Source organism: Eumetopias jubatus, unplaced genomic scaffold (assembly GCF_037043125.1).
Source record: "Eumetopias jubatus isolate StellerSeaLion01/CBP00866 unplaced genomic scaffold, mEumJub1_p1.0 scaffold_8, whole genome shotgun sequence".
NCBI lineage: Eukaryota > Metazoa > Chordata > Mammalia > Carnivora > Otariidae > Eumetopias > Eumetopias jubatus.
In genome coordinates this window covers 29,937,480-29,962,154 of record NW_028274814.1, presented here as the reverse complement: position 1 = coordinate 29,962,154, position 24,675 = coordinate 29,937,480, and the positions used below count along the sequence as shown (strand labels likewise).

At 45.4% G+C, this 24,675-nt stretch overlaps 2 protein-coding genes across 4 annotated transcripts in view; one reads left to right on the top strand and one right to left on the bottom strand.

The window, feature by feature from the left end:
• Positions 1-18,702, top strand: part of FBH1 (F-box DNA helicase 1) — a 52,491-nt gene extending 33,789 nt beyond the window's left edge. For all 3 annotated transcript variants that reach the window (XM_028114608.2, XM_028114606.2, XM_028114607.2), the window contains 3 exons: positions 1,618-1,724; positions 17,723-17,854; positions 18,216-18,702. In XM_028114608.2, the coding sequence (XP_027970409.1) occupies positions 1,618-1,724; positions 17,723-17,854; positions 18,216-18,386 (410 nt within the window). In that variant the 3' untranslated portion in view covers positions 18,387-18,702. The remainder of the gene's footprint in view (positions 1-1,617; positions 1,725-17,722; positions 17,855-18,215) is intronic.
• The window catches only part of IL15RA (interleukin 15 receptor subunit alpha), a 66,235-nt gene continuing 57,496 nt past the window's right edge, over positions 15,937-24,675 (bottom strand). Inside the window, exon 9 of the transcript XR_003611023.2 lies at positions 15,937-16,927. The gene's annotated coding sequence lies outside the window, so the exon portion shown is untranslated. The remainder of the gene's footprint in view (positions 16,928-24,675) is intronic.

Here is a 24,675-nt window from a genome sequence, read left to right as displayed (position 1 = left end):
TCACCATCAGATATTGGGTGCCCAGCCCCATAAAAGCTTTAAAGCAATTTACCTGCTCTCCAAAATGTTGTTTTTAAGATTTCATTTGTTAGAGAGAGAGAGAGAGAGAGAGAGAGACAGGGAACCTGTGTGCATGTGCGAGTGGGGGAGTGGCGGAGGGCCAGAATCTCAAGCAGACTCCCTGCTGAGCATGGCGCCTGACACGGGGCTCGATCCCAGGACCGTGAGGTCGTGACCGGAGCTGAAATCAAGAGTTGGACATTTAACCGACTGAGCCACCCAGGCATCCCCAAAGTGTTTTTTTAAAATTAAATCTCCTTTTTTGCTAAAGAGGCCAAGAAATCATAAAAAAGTAAGCACTTTGTATCTTTTGTTTGCTTTTATATAAATTTATACTCAAGGCAAGTTGTTATCTTCTGAGCATCCGTGCGGTTATTTTGGGTTTTTATTTTTTTTTTTAAAGATTTTATTTATTTATTTGACAGAGACACAACGAGAGAGGGAATACAAGCAGGGGGAGTGGGAGAGGGAGAAGCAGGCTCCCCGCTGAGCAGGGAGCCCGATGCGGGGCTCGATCCCAGGACCCTGGGACCATGACACGAGCCGAAGGCAGACGCCCAACCTACTGAGCCACCCAGGCGCCCCTATTTTGGTTTTAAATCTTAGAATTAAACCCTGTGAAACAAACAAACGTTCTGTTAACCGTGGGCTCAGAATTTGGGGCATAGCGTACATTGGCAGGCTGAAATAGAAATGGTAAAAACTGGTCTCTGATGAATATATCCGTAACATTACAAAAAGATGTGCTGCTGAAGGTAAATTAGAGCACAGTGGGGCACAGGAGCCCCAACAGTGGCTCCATATTGGGGAAGAAAAGTAAAATGCTACCACCTTTTTTTTTTTCCCTTGCTGGCCAATGCATGTTCGCGTATTTTTTTTGTTTTTATGTCTTAGAACAGCTTTATCGAGGTCTAATTCACATAGCATACAATCTGCCCATTTAAAGCTTTCAGTGTGTTCACGGATGAGCCGCTCGGTGCCGCGTTCTCACCATTGTATTGTGGCGTGTGGTGACTGTCAGGGGACAGGCTTCAGGGACGCAGTAGAGCCTTGGATGTGTGTTAACTTCTCTGCTTGTCATGTGACAGCCCAAGACAGTTCCAAAGAGAGAGAGAGAGACAGTGTCAGGAAAAGGGAAGAACGTGGGCTTTGGAGACAGGTAGCCTTGGGTTTGGCTCCTGGGCCCTTGCTCAGCCTTGGCCCGTGTGTCCAAGTGGCTTGGCCTCTGTGAGCCTCAGTTTCCCCGGCAGTCCCACAGAGCTGTTGTGAAGAGACCTGGGAGGGTGAATGAGAGCCTCACGGGTGTTGAGTGGCCTGTGGACAGGCTCCTGGGGTTTACCAGTAGCGGCACAGGTTAAAACTCAGCATTTTGTGCCCCTGGTCTGTTAGGTTTTTGTTTGTTTTTGGAGTTGGTGCTCGTAGTCGAAGTTGGTGTGTACAGCCAGCAAGTCTTGGTGGGGGAGGTGGGGGGTGGGGGCTAGTGGACGTGTAGAGGAGAACACACAGTTCGTAAGCAGGCTTCTGAGCTGATGCGTTTCTTCCCTTCACTTTCTTTAGAGTCGTTTTCTGAGGATGAATGGAATTTACTGTATGTTGCAGTAACCCGTGCCAAGAAGCGTCTCATCATGACCAAATCCTTGGAGAACATTTTGACTTTAGCTGGGGTAAGAAGAACCAGTAACACAAGCTAATTTGGCAACATTCAGAGTTTACTGGGGTTTTCTTATTTTATTTTTTTATATGTTCAGTTAGGCACTGTATAGTACATCATTAGTTTTTGATGTTTTGATGTTCAGTGATTCGTTAGTTATGTATAGCACACACGTGTGTTATACATATGTGCTCATCACATCATGTGCCCTCCTCAATACCCAACCCCCTGCCACCCCCTCCCCCCACCCTCTTCCCCTCTGAAACCCTCAGTTTCCTGGGGTCCAGGGTCTCTCATGGTTCGTCTCCCTCTGTGATTCTCCCCCTTCCGATTTCTCCCTCCCCCTGTGGTCCTCTGAGCTGTTGCTTATGTTCCACATGTGAGTGAAACCAGATGATGATTGTCTTTCTCTGCTTGACTTACTTCACTCAGCATGATCCCCTCCTCCAATTCCATCCATGTCGATGCAAATGGTGGGTGAATAAGGGATCAACCTGTGGCCTTCGAAGGCCCTTTGGTTCAGGATCCTGGGCTGGAAGAAAAGGGCTTCTCTTGGGACTCATGGCTAGTGCAGGAGATGTTGTAATCAAAGAGACAGAAATGTGGGTTCTCTTCTCAGTTCTTTCCTGATTCAGTTTTAATTTTTAAAATATCCACTGTTCATGTGTTTCTTAATTTCTCCTTTGCTCGGTTTGTGCTGAGCACTCTTGGGGAAACACCAGGAAGAATGTTTTCTGTGTCTACACTGCCTCCCTCTCCTTCCCTAGTTCTTCGTGAACCAGCAGCTGCGGCCAACAATAGACTTCTTGCAAGGAAAATGTCCCTGGGGAGGGAGAAGGACTCTTCAGGTGCTAGGCCTCTTGTCATGGGCTCCCCACCCTGTTATTTCCAGCTCTCTTCTGCCCTTCACAGGTTGCAGTGTAAGCCTGTTAGTCTTTTCAGCCCTCTTGGAAACAGGAACAGAAATCTGAGCTCCCGGTGGCTACTTGGTCCATCTTTCCCTGAACCAAAAATACTTAAGCCAAAACCTAAAACTTAATTGTAAAAGTTACTCTTTCTTCTGTTGCTCTCTGGAGGAAAGGAAAGATTTTATGCAGCCGAAGCACCCTATATTTCATGCTCCTTCAGGCAGGTGAGAATATCGGGAGCTGTGGAGTCTAAGCAGTGACGTCAACAGCTTTGAACCTCAGGGTGGGGCGGCGGTGTGGGGCAATAATCATTGTTTAGTAAATGGTGTGGAACTCCTGGCGTTGTTCAGTGGCCGTGATGCAGAACCCTGACGTCAGAACTGAATAGTGCCTGTTTCTTGAGTATGTGCCACACCTGTTTCTAGGCACTGGAGGTGACATGGCGGCCAGAGAACGCCTGCCCTCCCCCAGGCCCCCTTCCAGGTGCAGAGACGGATGGTAAACAAGGCAGCAGACAGGGTTTCTCTTCACATATTTGAGGAAGATGGTGTGAGAACCTTCCAGGGGGAAGCTTTACGGACCAACACTCCAGGTCCCGTGACAACAGCAAAAGCTTCTTGCATAAGACAGACTACCTTGTGGGTTGGTAGCACTTTTTTCTTCTGAGCTTCTCCCAGACGGGCCCATCTGGCCATAAGAATGTTTCTGGAATTTGAAATGAGCTGCATGTTTCTCCAAGCAGCTTTGCTTCACCTGGGCCACGCCATGGGTGACGGCTCGTGTGTCAGATCTCAGAGCCAGGGCCCCTTTGTTTGGCTCTGTCCTTCCTGGCACCTGGGTCGCCCAGCGGTTTCCAGAGAGGACTTAGAGCAGAGCTCTGCACGCTTTTTCTTGAAAGGGCCAGACAGTAAATATTTTAGGCTTTGCAGGCCACGTGATCTCTTGTTGCATCGGCTCGACTCTGCCGTGAGGGTACGGAGCAGCCGCAAGCAAGTCATTAATGCATGAGTGTGGCTGTGTCCCAGTAAAACTTTATTGACAGCAACAGGGACTGGTCTGAATTTGGCCCCATGGTTTAGAGATAAGTGTGGCTTTTCTTAATCTCTGAACCAGTACCCCAGGGGGTTGAGTAGAGATAAGAAATACAGTTGACCCTTGAACAACACCCACCCCGCCCATACACCACTCAGTTGAAAATCTGTGTGTAACTTTTGACTCCCCCCAAACTTAACTAATAGCCTCTGTTGACCAGAAGCCTCACCGAAAACATAAACAGTCAATTAACACATATTTTGTACGTTAGCTGTATTATATGTGGTATTCTTAGGATAAAGTAAGCTAGGGAAAGGAGTATCATAAGGAAGAGAAAATACATTTACAGCATCATACTTTTAAGAAGTCTGTGTATAAGTAGATCCAGGCATTTCAAAGTCGTTTAAGGGTCAACTCTAGTAATTTGTATGTGCAAATAATCTCTACCTATAACAGGATTTTTGTATAAACTTTGATCGTAAGTAGTTTTAGAACCGGTAGTGTGGTTTTCTCCTAGAAATAGTGCTGCACTGCACCCAATAGCTTGGATTTATCACAGAACCAAGTTGTCACATTGGTAACTTGTAGCGGGAAGTACTATAGACCAGTAATACCACTTCACAATGTGGGTTAAATAGGATTTTTTTTAACTTAGGAAAATTCTGAGGTATTTAAAAGTCAAGAAAGTAATAAATTGAATTACTACATACAAATCATACCTGTATATAACTGGAGTATGTATCTCTAAAAAAAAAAATGGACCTTTTTTCCCCATAATTACAAGTGCCATTATCATAACTTATAAAATTTATAGCAATTCCATGCGGCTTCTGCTACCCAACCCACAATCATACTTTTGTGATTGTCTCAAAAATGCCTTTTTTTGAGTTGCTTTGTTCAACTCAGGGTCCAAACAAAATTCAGGGTTGTGAAGTCTTTTAAGTTTCTTAATTTAGAGCAGTCTAAGACTCCTTCCTTCTAATGCTCTTGTGTTGGAGTCAGGCGTCCTACAGAATATTCCACATTCTAGATTTGCTTTTTTATGCGGTTGTGCAGATCTTGGTTCCTGACAGTATTTATTGATTACTTATTTACACTCTTCTACTGTGGATAGCAGTTATAAAATAATACCAGTATTCCTGTAAACAGAATACTGAATGCAATTTAGGATTTCCTAACAGCTCCGTTTCTCTATATTCCACTAAAGACGTGTGGTAGGAATATCAGGCCCTGAGGGCTCTTGAAGTAAGTTCTTTCTCCTCTGTGGTTAGATCCGCCAATGTAATTACAATAAGATATATCTGTTTACTGTCTCTATAAGGATTGCTTTGCTTCTTTTTGACTTAATTATCTTTTTTGAATGTATCAGACGTTTATGTTTTCAATGTTAGAACTTTGTAACAAGTGTAAAAGTCTCGTTCTGTCTTTGTCCCCTTCAGATTCTCTCCCTCCACCATTGATAGCTTTTTTTTTTTAAATTAGTATTCGGTTTATCCTTTGGTATTTCTTTTTGCAAGTATCGGCAAATATGTATAAATTTTTCTATTCTTTCTCATGAAAGGTAACATTCTCTAGATAGTGTTCTTTCTGAACCTCCGTTTGTCACTGAGAAATATGCGTGGAGATCACTCACTGTTTATAGTTCATACAGTTCTTTCTCATCCCTTGAGACTGCTGCGGAATATTCACTGGGTCCGAGTATTGTGACTGGTGTGGCCCCTCGCTGATGGCTACCGGATTCTTTCCAGTCTTTTGCCTTAAAGAATAATGCCAAGAGGCAAAACAAGGCACGAGTCATTTTCTGGTTTGCCAGTGTGTCCTGGGGAATAGGTTCTAGAATCTCAATTTCTAGGTAAAGGATAAATGGATATGTGATTTTTCTAGATACTGCCAAATTCTTCACAGAGATTGTATACCTGAGAGTCCCACCCTACCAGTTACATAGGAGAGTCGGAAAGGCTTTTTAAAGCTAGTCGGAAGCTCATCAGTTGGTTATTGCACACAGTTTATGGGGAACATGAATTTTTCCCCATATAGAAAAGGATACGGAATTGAGAGAAATACTTCCCTCTTACTGAGGCTGGGTTCGAAAACATCTGTTGCTCCCAGAAGGGCTCTGAGGGAGCCCCGGAAACATGGCCCGTCTGTGTGAGCAGATGTTTGGGTCCAAAAGCCCTTGCGTGAGATGAAATACTTCTGCTTTTTATCACAACTTATGAATCTGTTTGGAGACATCCTCTTTGGAAGTGGCTAAGTCCCCCTATGCTCAGAGAGGAAGGCTGTGGGAATTTTGAAGGCTCTGGGGCAGGGGCCTAGGGTAATAATTTAGAGACTATGAAAGCACATGAACGGGGGAGCCCTGCATGCTGAGGCTTTAGAACAAAAGGGAGCCGTTGGTTCCTGCTACCTAGAGTGAGAAACCACTTTGGTCTCTATAACCAAGAGTAGGTCAGGGAGCCTCCTTTTTCTCTGTCCCCCTTAGAAAATCTAGCTAATCCCCAGAAGCCTTTTTGTTCCTTTGTTTCTTTAAGCTTTGAGTAAGTGAAGAGAATCATTATGTTATTGAATAAAGCGTTGTGAAGTCACGCTCGTTGCTCACAGACAGCTTCTCGACCTCCCAGCATCTGAGATTCTTAATCCAAGTGGCACAGGTGTATCCTCAGAACAGTGCCTAGCACATCGTTGGTGCTCAGGAAGTGTTTGTCCGCTGGATGAAAGTGGCCCCCGTCCTGGTCTGGGGCTGGGCCGGGCCCGATTCCACAGGCCCCGGATCAGACTGCCTCTCGGCTCACAGCTCAGTTCTCCCGGCCCAACACCTTGTGGGCAAGTCACTGCTCACCCTGTGCTTCCGTGGCCTGACCTGGACAGCTGACACAGGGTTGTACTTGCACCGAGAGGAGGGGGTCAGAGAAGGGTCTGGGTGGCCTGACGGGGCAACTGTATCAGTGCATTGGAGAGTCTGGGGGTCCTCTGAGGCGGTTTCTGGTCATCGAGACATTTGACTCCAGGAGGGGGGTACGGGTAGGGGGGAGAACTGGCATCTGAGAGAGAACATGGGGGTCGTGGCATGCATGCACTCATTCATTCGGCAGTACTCGTGGTGAAGTTCTGTTGTCATGTGCCTCCTTGTCAGGGAGCTCTGTATCTACAGGTTGCAGGAGAGCGAGGGAGCCTCACTGTTGCTTGGTAGTGTAAGAACACAGGTTCTGGACCTAGACCCGGGTTGGAGCCCCACATCTGCTGTGGTCTACCTCTGGGATCTTTTGCATAAGTGACCTCATTTCTCAACTCTCATGCCCTCATCTGTGCAACGGGGATGAGGAGAGGATTGCTCCTGGGAAGTCGTGGGTGAGGACCCTACTGCCAGTGAGGACCCAGTGCGTTAACACCAAAGCAGCCTGGAAACATTTAAGGAAGGGATGCAGAGGTAGTGGTATCAGGTGCCTTTGGGTTCCTGAAGGCCGGGGGTTCAAATGAAGCTTCGGAGTAAGTTTTGTTTTTCTTCCTTGGGATAGTGTTTGCCACGGCTGCACGGGTCCCCCTGGCCGCACTTGACGGTGCGATGTAAGCCCCTTGGCAGATCCCTGGATGATGGTGTTTCCCAGCAGCTACTGTCTTCACACCTGTGGGTGTAGTGGACCCCCAGGACGTCACGAAAGGGTGGAGGTGGCTTGATTGATTCACCTGCTCACTCTGTTGACAAACTAGATTTATAGAGCCAAGCATTGTAGTTAGCGCTAAAGAGTAGAGGTAACAAGACAAGTAATATGCTCCATGATCTTGTGGAATTTACAGTCTAGGAGGGAAGCTGTTAGGCAGTTTTGGATCCACCAGCAAGATTTGGGTGGGGAGTGGGAGAGTCTGCTGCGTGCTGTTTAATCACGCCTTGGGCCAGATGGCTAGTCGTCTCATCCCACCGGGGCACTGTGCTCTCACTGTGTCCATGTAGGAAGACTTATTTTTCCCATGAAGTTTGGGATTTTAAAGGTCTGTTTTGTTTTTTTTAGCTTTTAGAAACTGTTAGACCGTGAAGTGATTCATTTGCCCAGTGGAATCCCTCTGCATCTTAAAGATCTATTTATGGATGGGAAATGGAAGTTCTCCCTAAAGAGTATGTTCAGTGGCCAATAGGATTTAGAGCCTGGTGGAATTGGATAAACTGATTCTAAAATTCGTATGGAAGAACAATAGCCCAGGACTAGCCAATTTAAGGAAGAACATGGTGTGGGGACTCGTGGATGGATATTCAGACTGAGTGTAAAGAGATGCTAAGGAAAGCATACGAGACAGATCGATGGGAGTTCCCGGAAAGTCCCATGGATGTGTGGGAGCTTCACATGTAATAGCTAGGGATTACAGAGGGGTAGAGAAGGAATGTACTCGTCAGCCAACAGTGTTGGGGCAGTTGGCTTTCCATATGGAAAAAGTCAAGTGAAATTCTTTATATCCTCATAATAAATTCCAACTGGATTAAAGACCTAAATGTGGGCGTCTGGGTGGCTCAGTCGGTGAAGCGTCTGCCTTCAGCTCAGGTCATGATCCCAGGACGAGTCCTGCGTCGGGCTCCGGGAGCCTGCTTCTCCCTCTGCCTCTGTCTCTCGTGAATAAATAAATAAAATTTAAAAGAAAAAATAAACGTAAGAAAACAGTCTTAGAAATGTTATAAAAATACTTTAGGATGAGGAAGGTTGTTTTAATAACCTTGACATAAAATGGGAAGTCCAAATACAGTTATTTCTGATTACATCAAGTTGTAAATCTTCAGTGTGATAAAATAATAGCCAACATTTAGTTAACCTCTAAAAAACATCCTTTGAGATGCCTGTTTTGCCAGCTGTGTGCTAGGCACTGTTCTGAGAGTGTAGCCGTGAGCAGACCTGAGCTCTGCCCTCCTGGAGCTTGGTGTAACTGCAGAGGACTGGCCAAGGTCATAAAGAACTGCGGATTTATAAGAAACAGGCAACCTAGTGGTAGGCAGAAGATAGAAATGAGAAGTTCACAGTTAAAGGAACCCTCATGGCGAATGAATAGATTAAAAAACAAAACAAACAAACAAACCAACCTGTGTCACAGTCTAGGAAATGCAAACTAAAATAATCAGATTGGTAACAATGAAAAGTTTGACCTTTCCAGGTATTGGCAAGAATGATGGGAGGTGGGCATCGTCCTGGTGCCGGTGGGAGAACGTGCGCCCCGCTGCTCAGGAGTGTCGTTGGAGCGAGCCCCAGTTCTCAGGTTGGGGGCCTTCCGGGCACTACCAGGTCTGACTCCTCACAGTAGGTGCTGTGCGTGTCCCTGCACCCAGGTTCATCTACCCCATGTGCCCCAGAGACAGTGACTGAGACGTGAGGATGCAGCAAGGAGAGGGTTTATTCAAGAGGCAGCCTTGGGAGAGGGGAAGGAAGGGAGTGAGGAAACGGAAAAGCACACGGGAAGGGCCCCGGTACAAGTCGCTGCTGCGTGCGGCCGTCCCGCTAGCCCTCTGGTTCTGGGTTTCAAGCCCACTGTCCTTTGGTCATTCCTCATTCTTGAGGGAATTGGGACGATGACCCACCTACTTACTTCCTGCTGAAATGGGGCGGAGATTGGGGTTAGAGGAATGGAAGCCTGCTCTTGTTTAGAAATACTCCTCAGTTCCAGGTTGAAACCCAGCATTCTGCATTAGCAAGATTTTTGTACCTTGGTTATTCGTTCTTACAGTGTATGTGACTTCAGTTTATCTAGGGCATTAGGGGAGGCTTCTTGTAACCGGGTAGCTGGTTGTATTTATCAGCTGATTTCTTCAGACAAGCCCTCCTAAATAGTAGTTTCAGGTCGGTCAGAGGCTCGCTGCTGCAAGCGGGGTTATTTTGGAGGTTGTCCTTGCTGGACAGGGTGGAGGGACCCTGTGGATCCTGCAATTCGAGGGCAGTGGATCCCCGGCTTTCTTCCCCGTAGCTTCACTGAAGAAGGGGTGGTCAGCAGTACCTCGTGTGGTCCTACCGAGGCTGGTGTTGGTCCCCTGGGTGCCTGCACCACCCGCCCAGGACTCAGGTGGCATAAGAGCACAGCTGTGGGGCACATCAGCCTGCTGGAAGCAAAGATGGATCGAACATACCGGATAGTGTCCAGCTCCCCAACATGAGCCCTGTCAGGAATTCCTAAGTCATGACAGGTGTAGAAAGAATCTTCCAAATAACATAGCACAGGGGCTTAAAACTCCTTCTAAGGGCCACTCTTCACGGAAGCCGAGCACCCAGCAAGGCTTTAGTCCAGTTGAACAGGCAAACAGACCCTCAAAGACTTTTAATTCAGAACTAGAATCTTAACACCCACAAAGGTGTGTTACTGGAACAGTTTTTCTAAAGTCACTCTCATTTTCAATGATAGCCAAATGAAGACTCATTTGTTTGTAAAATAAGCCCAGTTTTAACAGAGTTGGCCTAATTGTTCACATAAGCATGGCAAGAATAGTGATTGGCCTTTTTTGTTGTTGTTAAATTTGCTTTGCTGGAACTTACAAGGAATTTCAGATTGAACTTTTAACAGCCTCTTGAGGCTAAGAAGGCAAGCTAAATACTTGCCATCAGACTTTGCCTGCAATACCTGTAGATTTGGGTGAATTCCTCTCTTTGAGGTCCCCAGAATTTCTTGAGGTTCCTGCACCTGCTGGGAGGTGACCTTCTTTACTCCCATGGTAAGGCTGCTGGGAACCCTGTAAGCAAGATACCAGACCTATTTTTCCAAGGGTTTTCATTGGCTCCATAAAGTCACCCTTACTTCCTTAAAACTGTCTGGTCATACCTGACCAAATATGACATTCCTCTCAAAGCCTTGGTAATGTAACCATTGTTTGCAGTTGCGTTCTGTCATAAGGAGACCAGATTCTTACTGAACTTATGCAAATAAATACATTGCCATGAAAATAAGAATAGTCACGGAGAGTTTCTGAATTCTGGAGGGATCAGGTTGGGAGAAAAAGATAGGCGTTCCATATTTGTTTCCAAAGGGATATTTTACTTCTGTAAATCATAGCCTTAAATCTGAAAGAGCAAACAGAGAACCAGCGAGGTGTTAAGCGAGAATCTGTTGGAATGCAGTTTTCCCATTAGTTGAAAATCTTCATCAGGAATGAAGGACTCCTAGCTATAGGAACGCTGCCCACAGGCCTCAGCTCTCAGGTCCCGTCCGGGATTGCCTTGACTGAAGACAGCTGCCTCACCAAGGGCGTGCCCCCGACGTGGTCACAAACCCTGACTTTTGCCCCAGTGTAGGTGCCCTGAAGCGTAATCCAACTTTTGGAACTCCTCAGAGAATGAGCTGAGGTATCTGTTGATCCTGAGTCACTGCGCAGCTTCTGTCTGATCTCGGGCTCTTCCCTTCCCCAGGCGTCGATCACTCCCTCATAGACTATTTTCGTACTGAGTCTTCATAGTCTTAGCCCTGACCATGCACAAAACCCCTTTCCAAAGAGACCCTCTCACAAACCTACAGATTTACAGAATTGTTTCCCTTATTTCCAGTAAACCAACAACCTTAAATTAGCTTTAATTCCAAGGATTTTCCAAGGTCACATGAACTTAAAAAACATTTGGGTTAGTTTCTTTCTTTCTGAATTTTATTTTTTAGATTTTATTTATTTGCAAAACAGCGTGAGAGAGCGAGATCACGAGCAGGGGGGAGGGGTAGAGGGAGAAGCAGGCTCCCCGCTGAGCAGGGAGCCTGACCTGGGGCTTGATCTCAGGACCCTGGGATCATGACCCGAGCCGAAGGCAGACGCTTAACCGACTGAGCCACCCAGGTGCCCTATCTTTCTGAGTTTTAGAATGCCCAATTTTTACAAGTGCTTGCCTTTAAACAAACTAGAGCTCTTTTATAAATTACCTTTAGCAGTACCATCCAGAGTTAGAGGGTCACCTAGGTGGTTCATTCGGTTAAGCATCTGCCTTTGGCTCAGGTCATGATCTCTAGGTCCTGGGATCCAGCCCCATGTGGGGTTCCGCACTCAGTGGGGGAGTCTGCTGCTCCCTCTCCCTCTGCCAGCCCCCCCAACTCATGCACACTCATGCATGCTCGCACGCTCACTCTGTCTCAAATAGATAAATAAAATCTTTAAAAAGGCAGAGGTGGAGAAAGTTGTTCGCATTTACAACACACATAGACACAGAAAGACATGAACAAGATGCAAACAAAATCTTAAAGGTCCAACTTCCAAATATCTCTCCCTTTTACAAAACCTAATTGCAAGATGGTATTACATAATTTATGGATTTGTTAGTTGGTCATTTTTCTCCAGAGTCTAATGAATATTGTGGCCAAGCAGTGTTGCCAAAAGTGTTTGCCCGGTTTTGGAGAATAGCCCAGAAGGCTGCATGTGGGGGAGTCAAAGTGTCATTTCCCATTTTCCAAGTAGAACATGGCTGGTTTTATTCAAAGATATCAAAAGCTACGGCAACAAACAAACCAAACGAAGCCTGGAGTAACTCTGTGAGCATTGGTTCCTCCCCAGAAGTCGGGGGTGGGGGGGGGGCTTCATGGACTGAACCAAAAAGCTTCCTAGTTTCTAGTTCCTCCCTAAAAGTCAGAGCTCCACCGACTGAACCATACTGCTCCCTCGCCAGTCTTTTCTTAAGAGGCTAAGAGGCAGCTGAAGAGGAGGAAGAAATCTAAGAGGCAGACCAAATGGGAAGAAGAAATGAGCTCTCGTGCCATCAGATAGGAAGTACTCACCAGGAGACGCCTGCCCAAATCAAACCCCAAAACTGTTTCCTTAAATTAAGCCCCGAATGTTGGCCGCACCCAGGCAGAATGGGGCCCCGGGGACGGACTCCAGGGCAGAGAGCCCAGGCAGCTGCTTGGACTCATCACCAGATGTGCGGCTGGCTGGGGGCCACCGCCGACCAGCCCTCAGCCAAGAGTGCCTGGCTGGCTGGCTCGCCGGATCTGAAGCCGAACGAGAGCTTGTCTGCCCAATGCACAGCAAAGACCGAGACATCAAGTATCATCAAGTGTGCCGCAAATAAAGAGTTTGCCGGGGGCAAGCCTCAGATCTACCTCCTGGAAGGAGGAAACTCAGAGAAATTTAAGGGCAAATGAAACAAGCCTGGGTAAAGAGTTACAGCTGTGTTTATGAGTCCCATTAACCCTTTGGCTGCCAGTGTCATACATGCTCTGTGCTGTTTGTAGGGCGCTAGGAAGTCTTCCGCCCTTCTCAGGGCTCTGACAGGTGCACGGGGGAGTTTTGCAGAGGCCGCGTGATGTGTTGTCACCACAGACTGAACGCAGAAGCAGTTGTCTTCCATTAAGCCAGACATGAAAAAGATTTGCAAAAATGTAAAACAATGCTACTCTTCTAAGTTTTTTCTGAAAATACAGTTGTTTTTGATAAAAACATTAACATGTGATAGGTTTAATTGTTATTCTTATGAAGAATAAGCATTTTAGTTCTAAGATTTGCGAGTTGTACTATAATATGTCAGGGGGTTTATCTGTTCTTGTTGCTCTTGGGAGGGGTCCTGTCTGCCTCTTGGACATGAATGCTTGTTTCCCTCCCCAGGTTAGGGAAGTTCTCAGCTACTTTTTGCTCAGATATATCTTCTAGACCTCTCTGCGCACCCCCTCAGGGATCCCAATAATTCTGACATTGGAACGTTTCATGGCATCATTAATCTCTCTCAGTCTGACCTCTTGGGTTTTAAGCTGTTTTTCCCATGCCACCTCGGTTTCCTGCTTTTCAATCATCTTATCTTCTAGATCACTAATTCGCTCTTCTGCCTTGTTTACCCTGGCAGTCGGAGTATCCAGTTTAGACTGCATTTCATTCATACCATTTTTAAGTTCGGCCTGATCTCTTTTCTGCCCTTAGAGATTCTGTATTGTCGCTAATATTTTTCTCAAGCCTAGATATCAACTTCATAATTGCTACTCTGAAGTCTGTTTCTGACATCTTGCTTATATCCATATCCAGTTAGGTCTGTGGCAGAGGCCATAGTCTCTGATTCTTTTCTTTGTTGGGGGGTTCCTCCTCTCAGTCATTCCGTTGGGGGGTGGTTGAAGGAATGTACAGAGTCCAAAGTATTAACCATGACCCAAGCAAGATGCACCCGTTTTATAGGGAGAAGATCTTTGCAAATGACATTATAGATAAAGGGCTGGTATCCAAGATCTATAAAGAACTTCTCAAACTCAACACCCAAAAAACAAATAATCAAGTCAAAAACTGGGCAGAAGACATGAACAGACTCTTCTCCAAAGAAGACATAGAAATGGCTAACAGACACATGAACAAATGTTCATCATCATTAGCCATCAGGGAAATTCAAATCAAAACCACATTGAGATAGCACCTTTCACCAGTTAGAATGGCAAAAATTAACAAGGCAGAAAACAACAAATATTGGCGAGGATGTGGAGAAAGGGGAACTCTCTTACACTGTTGGTGGGAATGCAGGTTGGTTACAGCCACTATTGAAAACAGTATGGAGGTTTCTTGGTAAGTTAAAAATAGAGCTACCCTATGACCCAGCAATTGCACTGATGGGTATCTACCCCAAAGATACAGATGCAGTGAAAAGAAGAGGCACATGCACCCCAATGTTCATAGCAGCCATGTCCACAATAGCCAAACTGTGGAAGGAGCTGAGATGCCCTTCAACAGATGAATGGATAAAGAAGATGTGGTCCATGTATACAATGGAATATTACTCGGCCATCAGAAAGGATGAATACCCAACTTTTGCATCAACATGGGTGGAGCTGGAGGGGGATTATGCTGAGTGAAATAAGTCAAGTAGAGAAAGACAATTATCATATGGTTTCACTCATATGTGGAACATAAGGAATAGTAGCATGGAGGACATTAGGGGAAGGAAGGGAAAACTGAAGGGGGGGAAATCAGAAGGGGAGACGAACCATGAGAGACTATGGACTCTGGGAAACAAACCGAGGGTTCTAGAGGGGAGGGGGTGGGGGCATGGGTTAGCCTGGTGATGGGTATTAAAGAGGGCATGTACTGCATGGAGCACTGGGTGTTATATGCAAACAATGAATCATGGAACACTACATCAAAAACTAATGATATACTGTATGGTGACTACCATAACATAATAAAAAAATTTTTTTTAATTTCTTAGCCTAAATTTCTTATATGGTGATTATTAACAGATAAGACTCATGTAAACAAACCTTCTTTGGAGCCTGTAATGTTGGAGCCTGTCATGTTTAGTAGTGTCAAGGGGTCCCAAGACCAAAGTGTTTGAGAACCGGTGCTTTGGAGCAATACTTTTCCAAGTGTCGGTTGCAGTCCATTCATGATTTATGAAACTAATTTAGTGGGCTATGGTAAGTTTTTTAAAAAGCGAGGTAGAAATAAAATCTAAAAGAAGAAAGACTACATTGCATGTAAGGTTAAATACTGTTTTATGAAACTGTTATTTCAGCTTTTTTTTTCTTTAAATTTTTTATTGGAATGTTAATCACCATACATTACATCATTAGTTTTTGATGCAGTGTTCCATGATTCATTGTTTGTGCATAACACCCAGTGCTCCATGCAGAACGTGCCCTCTTTAATACCCATCACCAGGCTAACCCATCCCCCCACCCCCTTCCCCTCTAGAACCCTCAGTTTGTTTTTCAGAGTCCATCGTCTCTCATGGTTCATCTCCCCCTCCGATTTCTCCCCCTTCATTCTTCCCCTCCTGCTGTCTTCCTTTTTTTTTTTTTCCTTAACATATAGCATTACTTGTTTCAGAGGTACAGATCTGTGATTCAACAGTCTTGCACAATTCACAGCACTCAGCATAGCACATACCCTCCCCAATGTCTATCACCCAGCCACCCCATCCCTCCCACCCCACCCCCACTCCAGCAGCCCTCAGGTTGTTTCCTGAGATTAAGAATTCCTCATATCAGTGAGGTCATATGATACATGTCTTTCTCTGATTGACTTATTTCACTCAGCATAACACCCTCCAGTTCCATCCACGTCGTTGCAAATGGCAAGATCTCATTCCTTTTGATGGCTGCATAATATTCCATTGTGTATATATACCACTTCTTCTTTATCCATTCATCTGTTGATGGACATCTTGGCTCTTTCCACAGTTTGGCTATTGTGGACATTGCTGCTATAAACATTGGGGTGCACGTACCCCTTCGGATCCCTACATTTGTATCTTTGGGGTAAATACCCAGTAGTACAATTGCTGGATCGTATGGTAGCTCTATTTCCAACTGTTTGAGGAACCTCCATACTGTTTTCCAGAGGGGTTGCACCAGCTTGTATTCCCACCAACAGTGTAGGAGGGTTCCCCTTTCTCCGCATCCCCGCCAACATCTGTCGTTTCCTGACTTGTTAATTTTAGCCATTCTGACGGCTGTGAGGTGGTATCTCATTGAGGTTTTGATTTGGATTTCCCTGATGCCGAGCGATGTTGAGCACTTTTTCATGTGTCTGTTGGCCATTTGGATGTCTTCTTTGGAAAAATGTCTGTTCATGTCTTCTGCCCATTTCTTGATTGGATGATTTGTTTTTTGGGTGTTGAGTTTGAGAAGTTCTTTATAGGTTTTGGATACTGGCCCTTTATCTGATATGTCATTTGCAAATATCTTCTCCCATTCTGTCGGTTGTCTTTTGGTTTTGTTGACTGTTTTCTTTGCTGTGCAAAAGCTTTTTATCTTGATGAAGTCCCAAGAGTTCATTTTTGCCCTGGCCTCCCTTGCCTTTGGCGATGTTTCTAGGAAGAAGTTGCTGCGTATTTCAGCCTTTTATATATGCATGTAGGTGTGTATAGAATTATAACGCTAAGTGGGTTTCTTGGTGTGGATCGTGCTCAGAAAGTTTGTAAACACAGAAACCCTTGCATGTGTGGGTGGGAAAGCATGTACAAGCATGTTTGTTGCAGCATTGTGGGCAATAATTTGGAAAACACCTGAGTATCCACTCAGGGAATGGCTGAATCAAATGCGAAAAGAGCGATGTGATTAAACCCTGTGTAGCACTTCGATGAACTAGATAGGAAGCAGACTCAGAGTATAACATTTATGTAAATACGTTCCTGTAAGTTGATACCTAGCCTTCAGGGACATACGTGTAAACTTAAAGCCCTTTTAGGATGGGTCAAAAATGGTGCACGCCAAATTAACACTGGCTACCTCGAGGGAGGGTAAAGGGGATTTCGGCAAAACCTGTCATTCTATTTTGAAAGGACTTCCTCGTTTCATTGTCCCTCAGTCATTGGTGGGAACACGAGTGTTTATATATCTTCTGTTCTTTTCTGTAGCAGACAGACAGATCCTGCAAGAAAGAAAGCCACATCAGTCCAAATACTGGATACACGTTTTGCTCTTGTAATTCAGAAAACAGGAAATCATAATTATTTAATTAGCAGATATTTGTGGTTCTACTCATTGGCCACATCTGTGTTAAACTCCAGGGCACAGCAGACCAGACACTGGTCCCTGTCCCTACTGCTTTTCCAGTCTGGAAGGTCATTAACATTTGGTTTGGTGTTCCCCGTGTGCCGGGCCATCCGTACACTTAGCTTGTATGAGGATCTCTTCTTCACAGCAGTCAAATGAATCAGGCCCTGTGTTGTCTGCTTCTTACGGGCGAGGAGGCTGAGGCTGGAAGAGGCCAGGAATTTGCTCATTCGTACGGCCGCAAGCCTCGGAGGGGGCAACATGATGGGTTGATGTGGGCCGATCTCTTAAGGCCCCTGTTTCAGCTCACTTGTCTTGAAAGGTCAATATACAAATAATTTTTAATGATTCTGGGACAGGTCAGCGTGAGATAAAAATCCAGAACCAGCCCTGAAATATCATTATTTCGTGTTTGCCTCTTTTTTTTTTTTTTTTTTAAACTGGCCATTTTATCAAGATTCCAGCTGAACTGCTTTAGGCATCCTGTCTTGGAGACGGCCTTATCGGCAGGGAAAAGCCACAAAAACCGAGGGCAGTTGGGGCAGTCAGTGCTTTTCTCCTGCAAGGACTCGGCCATGTCCGAAGAGCGTTTCCCGCTCCGGCGCTAGTGGAGTTTCCAAGTCGAGTGTGGTGGAGACGTTGCTGTTACCCTCTTTCTCTCTGTCCTCAGGAGTACTTCCTGCAAGCAGAGCTGACCAGTAATGTCTTGAAGACCGGAGTGGTGCGCTGCTGTGTGGGGCAGTGCAACAATTCCATCCCTGTGGACACCGTGCTAACCATGAAGAAGCTCCCCATCACTTACGTATGTGGTCTCGGCAGGTTGTGCTTTCTGTAGGATTTGATTAAGTCGTTTGCATCTTCTTATATGTGAGCGTCGCCTGGGAGACTGGGTTGGGGCCCGACACTTACAGGACCACTCTTTCCCTGGAGGGCCCGGTTCAGTTTTCCTTGGCTCTTCACCCCTTTCCTTGATAAATTCTGGTTTCTGCCCCAAAGGAATTTGATAGAGTGGAGTCTACCCTAGATGGCTGTGCTGTGGGATATGTCACCTCAGAGGTTTGCCCACGTCTGAAAACATCAGAATAATAAGGCTTAGTCTCTCGGTGGAAAATCCCTGCTGTCTGATCGTCCCCCTGACCTCTTTTTCTTCCCCCTCCCTGCAGAGCAACAGGAAGGAAAACAAGGGTGGCTACCTCTGCCACTCCTGTGCGGAGCAGCGCATCGGGCCCTTGGCCTTCTTGACCGCCTCCCCTGAGCAGGTGCACTCCATGGAACGCACCATCGAGAACATAGTGCTGCCCAGACACGAAGCCCTGCTCTTCCTTGTCTTCTGAAAGCCAAGAGGAGCTTTCTCCACGGTATAGAATGCCTTGTGTGGACTCGAGTTACTTGAAGAAAGCCAGTGTGGGGTAGGGTTCTCACTCAGCTGAGACTCTGAATTCACTCACAGAGCATTTTTTGAGGAATACGAAGCCAACGAGAGTTGGACCTGCCATTTCTCCATTCCCTGTAGGTAGCCAGTTTCCACTGCCCCTGCTCTATGCGCATCAGGCTGGGGATGCGGGGGATGTTCTTTTGATAAAAAAAACATTTTATGTATTTAAACTTTTATTACAAGGTTTCAATTAAACAGGCATTGTAGCACTGGCATACCACTGTGTGACACTGGCCTCAGCCCTGTGGTTTTTGAACTTTCTCCAACTTTCTCTTTTTCCCACTCACTCTTTTCAACATCTGTGTCCCTGCTCACATGATGATCAAGCAGAGTATGAGACTTCATGTCTGGGTGATAATTGACAGATCAGAACATGAGAGGTTTTTGTGCCGTGGGAATCACATGTGTATAACATGTAGTGTGTGCCTTTGTCATTACACGGGGTTCATGGTTGGAAGAGGGGAGCAACATAATACACGAAAAGACAAACACAGAGTGACAACAGCCAGACTTCTTGTGTTTCCCACCTGTAGAACGGAGGATCAGAAATACCTGACAGAGAAGTGGAGTTGTCTGGCCACTGTGGGGGCGGGGAGAGGGGTCTCGGGAGAGACGGGAGATTGGTACCTGGTTCACTGCCTGGGGATGCTGGGTGGATGTAATAAAGCAATTCTTACAGAAACCGATGACAAAACTCACATCGTCTAGATGTACATGGATCTGGTATTTTTACGTTTTTGCCATACAGCACTTCAGGGATGCAGATGACAGGTGGGGGAGTTGGCACGGCATTGCCCAAAGAGCTCACCACATCTAGTCTCTGAGCCCACCAAGCGGCGTCCAGGAGCGGGCTTCGTAGCTCCCGTTGTCACAGCCTCCCCTTAGCCTCCTCCATCAGCCTGGTGGAGCTTAGAATGCGGGCCGGTGAGTAAAGCAAGCGTGCTGTCGGATGGGGCTAGGGGTGCTCTAGAAGGGCGAATGCCAAGTTAATGTTTGCATATCGAGGAGTGTTCCCAGAATGGGACCTGAAGGCAGACGTGGGAGACTTTAATGGCAGCGGGATGGGGCTGTTTCATCCACTCAGCCAGGATTCCTGGCCTCGCCTTAATTAATGGTTAATGGATGACTCAGAATAAAAGAGCAAGTGAAAGGAATTTGAATTTGGGTTGGTCGCAATTTTCATTGTCCTTCAAAAGAGGGATTTGGGGGAGGGGTAGTAAGCAAGGGTTCATTCATGTGTTTTCTGGAAGTCGAATTTTGCCAACCAGAGGGAAAGCCACGTATTTGTTGGAGAAGTCATCGACTCACTGAACCGTCATGGAGCACCTGTGGTGTGGCAGGTGCTGTGTACGTGGGCGTATGGAATCACAGTGTGGGCCCCGCTCCCGGAGATTTGAACCACAAATGGGATTGTAGCTGGAGGGGAGCCAGGCGCGGAGGGAGGGCCGCAGGGGTGCTGGGGGCTGGACTGGCATCCTTACCCACAGGGGAGGTCGGAGGGTGGCCCTACGGCAGTGATGCTGGAGTTGCGGTTAGCAGCAGGACAGGCAGTTGGCTGGCTGTTCTAGGTGGAAAATTTTTCTAGGAGGAGGGACGAAAAGGACGTGTGTGGAAACGGTCCTGCCGGAGCAAAAGGTCAGCACTAGCATTTTGGTACTAGTTTTAAAAAATAACGGAATCTAGGAATATTAATACTGGTATTTCATTTGTTAAGTGTTGAGGTTTTTTTGTTTTGTTTTGTTTTGTTTTTGAGAGGGAGAGTGCGTGAGCGTTGAGGGGGAGCGGGCAGAGGCAAAGGGAGAGAGAATCTGAAGCAGACTCCCTGCTGAGCGTGGGGCCCCAATAAGGGGCTCGGTCTCAAAACCTTGAGATCATGACCTGGGCCAAAATGAAGAGTTAGACACCGAAGCGACTGTGCCACCCAGGTGCCTCTCAAGTGTCAAGAATTTTTTTAAAAATTAGTGAAACTAAATATTGGGTGTGTAAGAAGAATTTTTACATAGCAGTAAAAATATAAATTGAAAAAACAAGTGTTAAATATCTGTTGTCGTTTTAATAGGAGTGATTAGATGAGAAAAATCAATGCATTACTCAAAAATGTAAACACTACATGAAAATGAAAATCTTTTTAAAGATTTTTACTAAATCTTTTTAAAAGTAGAGTCTTTAAAATAAGAGGCTTTCAGGATTTTATTTAGTTGGGAATGTTTTTTTGTGCAAGATTTTCTGTAGTCTTTTTTTTTTAAACCCACAATAATGGGGAAAATAAGGAAAATAGTTACAAGCTAGTTCTGAATATTTGGCTCATTAATTTTTTATTAATTTCTCTTATTTGATGCTCAGAGGAGATCTCTTTGAGTTCTTTAAGAATCTTCAATCTATTGATAGCTAGCTCTAGTTCTTCGTTTCAAAGAAAGCATTTCTGATTTGTCTCCACCTTCTCTGATTTTATCATGTGTGTAGAGATTCTGATACAGCTCCCCATATAAACATGAATGCTGTTGTGTGTGAAGGTATTTTAAATAAAATAAAAATTAATCTTGCAACGTAAGTGTTAAAATATCACAGCGTATCCTAGACCATGCGTTAGTTTGTTCCTTCACATAATTATCCTCAAGACGTCTATCAGATTTTAGATTTTTAAGGAGATAATGAGGTGATGGTATTGGGGCAACCGACAATGTTCGTTGATAGATTTTAAAATATGGCAGCATACCAGCCACTGAAAGTGCAGCTACCGGGGGTGTGAGGCCGTGGGACGTGCTGGAGTAGAGAAGAGAGGCCTGTGTGGCTGGAGTCTAGTGCGCTCACGGTAGTAGCAGGCTCGCAGGGGCCAGGCCGGCTGTCCAGGGATGTGAACAGCAGGCCAGGGAGTCTGAGTGTGATTTGGAAAAATTCTGAGGAATCATTGTAAATTTTAAGACCTCAGATTACCTTTTTTAGGAAGAGCATGCCAGTTGTAGATTGGAGGACGTTTTACAAAGGTCAGGCAAATTAACTGTTACAATCCCAGCACAGGGGATGTGTTGCTGGACTAGGGGAACTGAAATGGACGGTGAGGAGTGCTGGTGACTAGATGAGTGGTTCTCAAAGTGTGGTCCCCAGAGGAGCAGCGCCAACATCACCTGGGAACTTGTTAGTAATACAGATTCTCAGTCTGGATCGCAAACTGTGACACTGAGGCCCAGCTGTTGGTATTTAACAAGCCCCCACAAGTGATGCTTTTGCACACTACATTTTGAGAATTCTTGTTCTTGATATTAAGAAGGTAGAACCAATAGGACCTTGACAGAGCTGAGATGCGGATGGACGGTGGCAGGGTCTCAGCGGGACTTCTGGTCGTCTGGCTTTTTGCAGGGTAGATGAGGGCACCCTCCACTGAGGCAGAACGTGGGAAATTTAATAGGTTTGTGAACACAACGATGACTTCGGTTTTTGGCATGTTGAATTTGGGGTGCTTGTGAGAATTCCAAGTAGGTCTGTCCAGGAGGTTGTTGGGGAAACGGATCTACACTTCAGCAGATTGCTTTGGGCTGGAAATAGAGATTTTAAGGTTGTGAGTATCTAAGTGGCAGTTAAGGTAGTTCAGTTTAAGGGTCTTGTGCTTATTCCAGCAGAATAATGAGAATGAAAAGAGCACAGGTGTAAGAAGCCCCAGGAACACCAGGCCTGGGGTAAAGAAAGTAACAGGATTTGGTGAAGGGAGTGATAACTGATTCCAGGAGATAGAGTTGCTACTGAGGAAGAGATGAAGGAGCCTAAACAAAAGTGGTCGTCCGCACCTAAGTCAAGTGAAGGTGGAAAGGTGTTCGTCTAACTGACACTCCGAAGTCCGTGGTGGCATTAGCATGGACAGTTTCAGTGAGGCTAGAAGCCAGTGGGCAGTCGGATGTTGGTGGGGACTCCGGGTGATTGGGTGGACTAAACATGTCTTCTGAAACCATACTAAGTGGCAATAAAATGATTTTTTTTTTAAAGGCATAAACCTACAAGGGCAAAGAAAACAAAAAGGAGGTAATAGTCATAAAATTTTGGAAGTTGGAAAGCAGATAAGTGAGTGGTGACTGACTTAGCTCATTGAGTAAACTGAGTCCTAAGCCCAAGAACTCTCAAAAGATGTGGGGATTGATGGCACTAGGTTCTTCTAGAAGGAGAGTGTAAAGGTGGAGCAAAAATCAGGAAGATTGGTAGAAAAGTTTATTTAAAAGTTTATTTAGGGGCGCCTTGGTGGCTCAGGTGGTTAAGCATCTGCCTTTGGCTCAGGTCATGATCTCAGGATTCTGGGATCAAGCCCCGCATTGGGTTCCCTACTCAGCGGGGAGTCTGCTTCTCCCTCTCCCGCTGCCCCTCCCTCCTGCTTGTGAGCTCCCTCTCTCTCAAATAATAAAAAAATCTTTTTAAAAAAGTTTATTTACAAACCAGTTAAAGGGCACCTGAGTGGCTCAGTTGGTTAAGCGTCTGACTCTTGAACTCGGCTTAGGTCTTGATCTCAGGGTCGTGAGTTTGAGCCCTGTGTTGGGCTCCACGATGGGCATGGAGCCTACTTAAAAAAAAAAAAAAGGGAAAAGAAAAAGAAATAAAAATCATTTAAGTCATCAGATTTCTGGGCAGCTTTTCATGTTCAACCATAGCAGAAGACCAGAGGTTTCGAGTGGACCATGTCACATAAGAGACTTGGCGTAGCTGAGGGCAGCGCCATAGTGAAAACAAGGCCATTGTCTTATTGTCCTTGGGCCGCTATCACAGGAGGCCACAGCCTGGGTGGCTCATGAATAACAGACATGTATTCCTCAGAGTTCTGGAGGCTGGAGGTCCAAGATCAGGGTGTCAGCAGATTCGATGTCTGATGAGATCCTGCTTCTTGGTTCATAGACGGCCATCTTCTTACTGTGCCCTCATATGGTGGGAAGGGCAAGGGAGCTCTCTGGGGTCTCTTTTATGACACTAATCCCATTCATGAGGGCTCCACCATCATGACCTAATGACCTCCCGAAGGCCCCAGCTCCTAATACCATCCCCTTGGGGGTTAGAATTTCAACATAGGAAGTTTATACACACACAAAAACACACACATGCTGGCACACATACTCTCCATGGTAGGTAGCCAGTTCCTTCGCTGGGGAATATAACCTGCTTTAGCAGAAACACCGACAGTGACATCAGGGCTTCCCAAGGAAATTGGCCAACCAGATTACCCAGTGCCAAGAGCTTACAATCTCCAAACTCCACCCAAGTCCTCAGATTTTCAAACACGTTAGTGCCTCACTCTCACATAGTAATAAACCAAGGATTGCCAAACATCTGAAGAGAAATTCCAAGATGAAGGTTGGCTATTAAAACAAACAGAATCAACTTGGAGGAAACAGTTCATGCAGGGAAAAGAAACCATCTAAATTTCTTAAGCATATTCAGAGAATAAGAGAAGACAGTGCACCCATGAAATAACAGGATCAAGATAAATATATCTATCCACACACATATATGAATGTTTGGACATAATTAAAAGTACGAAAAAACCCAATAGAATTGTTGGAGAGATAGTTTGAGAAAGTATCCAGAAAGTAGAGCCAAAACAGAGATTGAAAAAGAGGAAATACGTAGTCAGAAATAATTTAAGCAGTTGAGCATCTGATAATAAAAGTTTCAGGAAGAGAAACAGAATTGGGAAATTAAAAAAAAAAAATCATCGAAATTACCTACAGCCAAATATATGAGTTTCCAGATTCACATGCTCAGCAAATGCTCGGCAAAATGGATGAAAACAGACCTACAGTGAATTTGTTATGGTGAAATTTTAGAAACACCAGAGACAAAGGTCCTCCAGGCTCCCAGAAAGAAAAAAGTCATCTGCAAATCAAATGTCTTCAGACTCCACAGCAATAGCACCATGGGGCTGTACCTTCAGAACTGAGGGCAAATGATTTCCAACTGAGACTTCTAAACCAAACCAAATGAGCAATAGGATAGAGGCACTTTGACACAACTATTTTATCTACCAAGAAGCTATTGGAGGATTGAATTACATCAAGTCAAGAGCAAACCAAGAAGGAGGAGGACTCTCCTCTAAGAAACAAGCTATCCAATGCAGAAGGGAGCGGAAGGCATCCCACATGTTCCTGAACACCTTGGGAGGATACTTACAGTAACAGTGTTCAGGCTGGAGTTGGTGATAAACACCAGAAAATGAA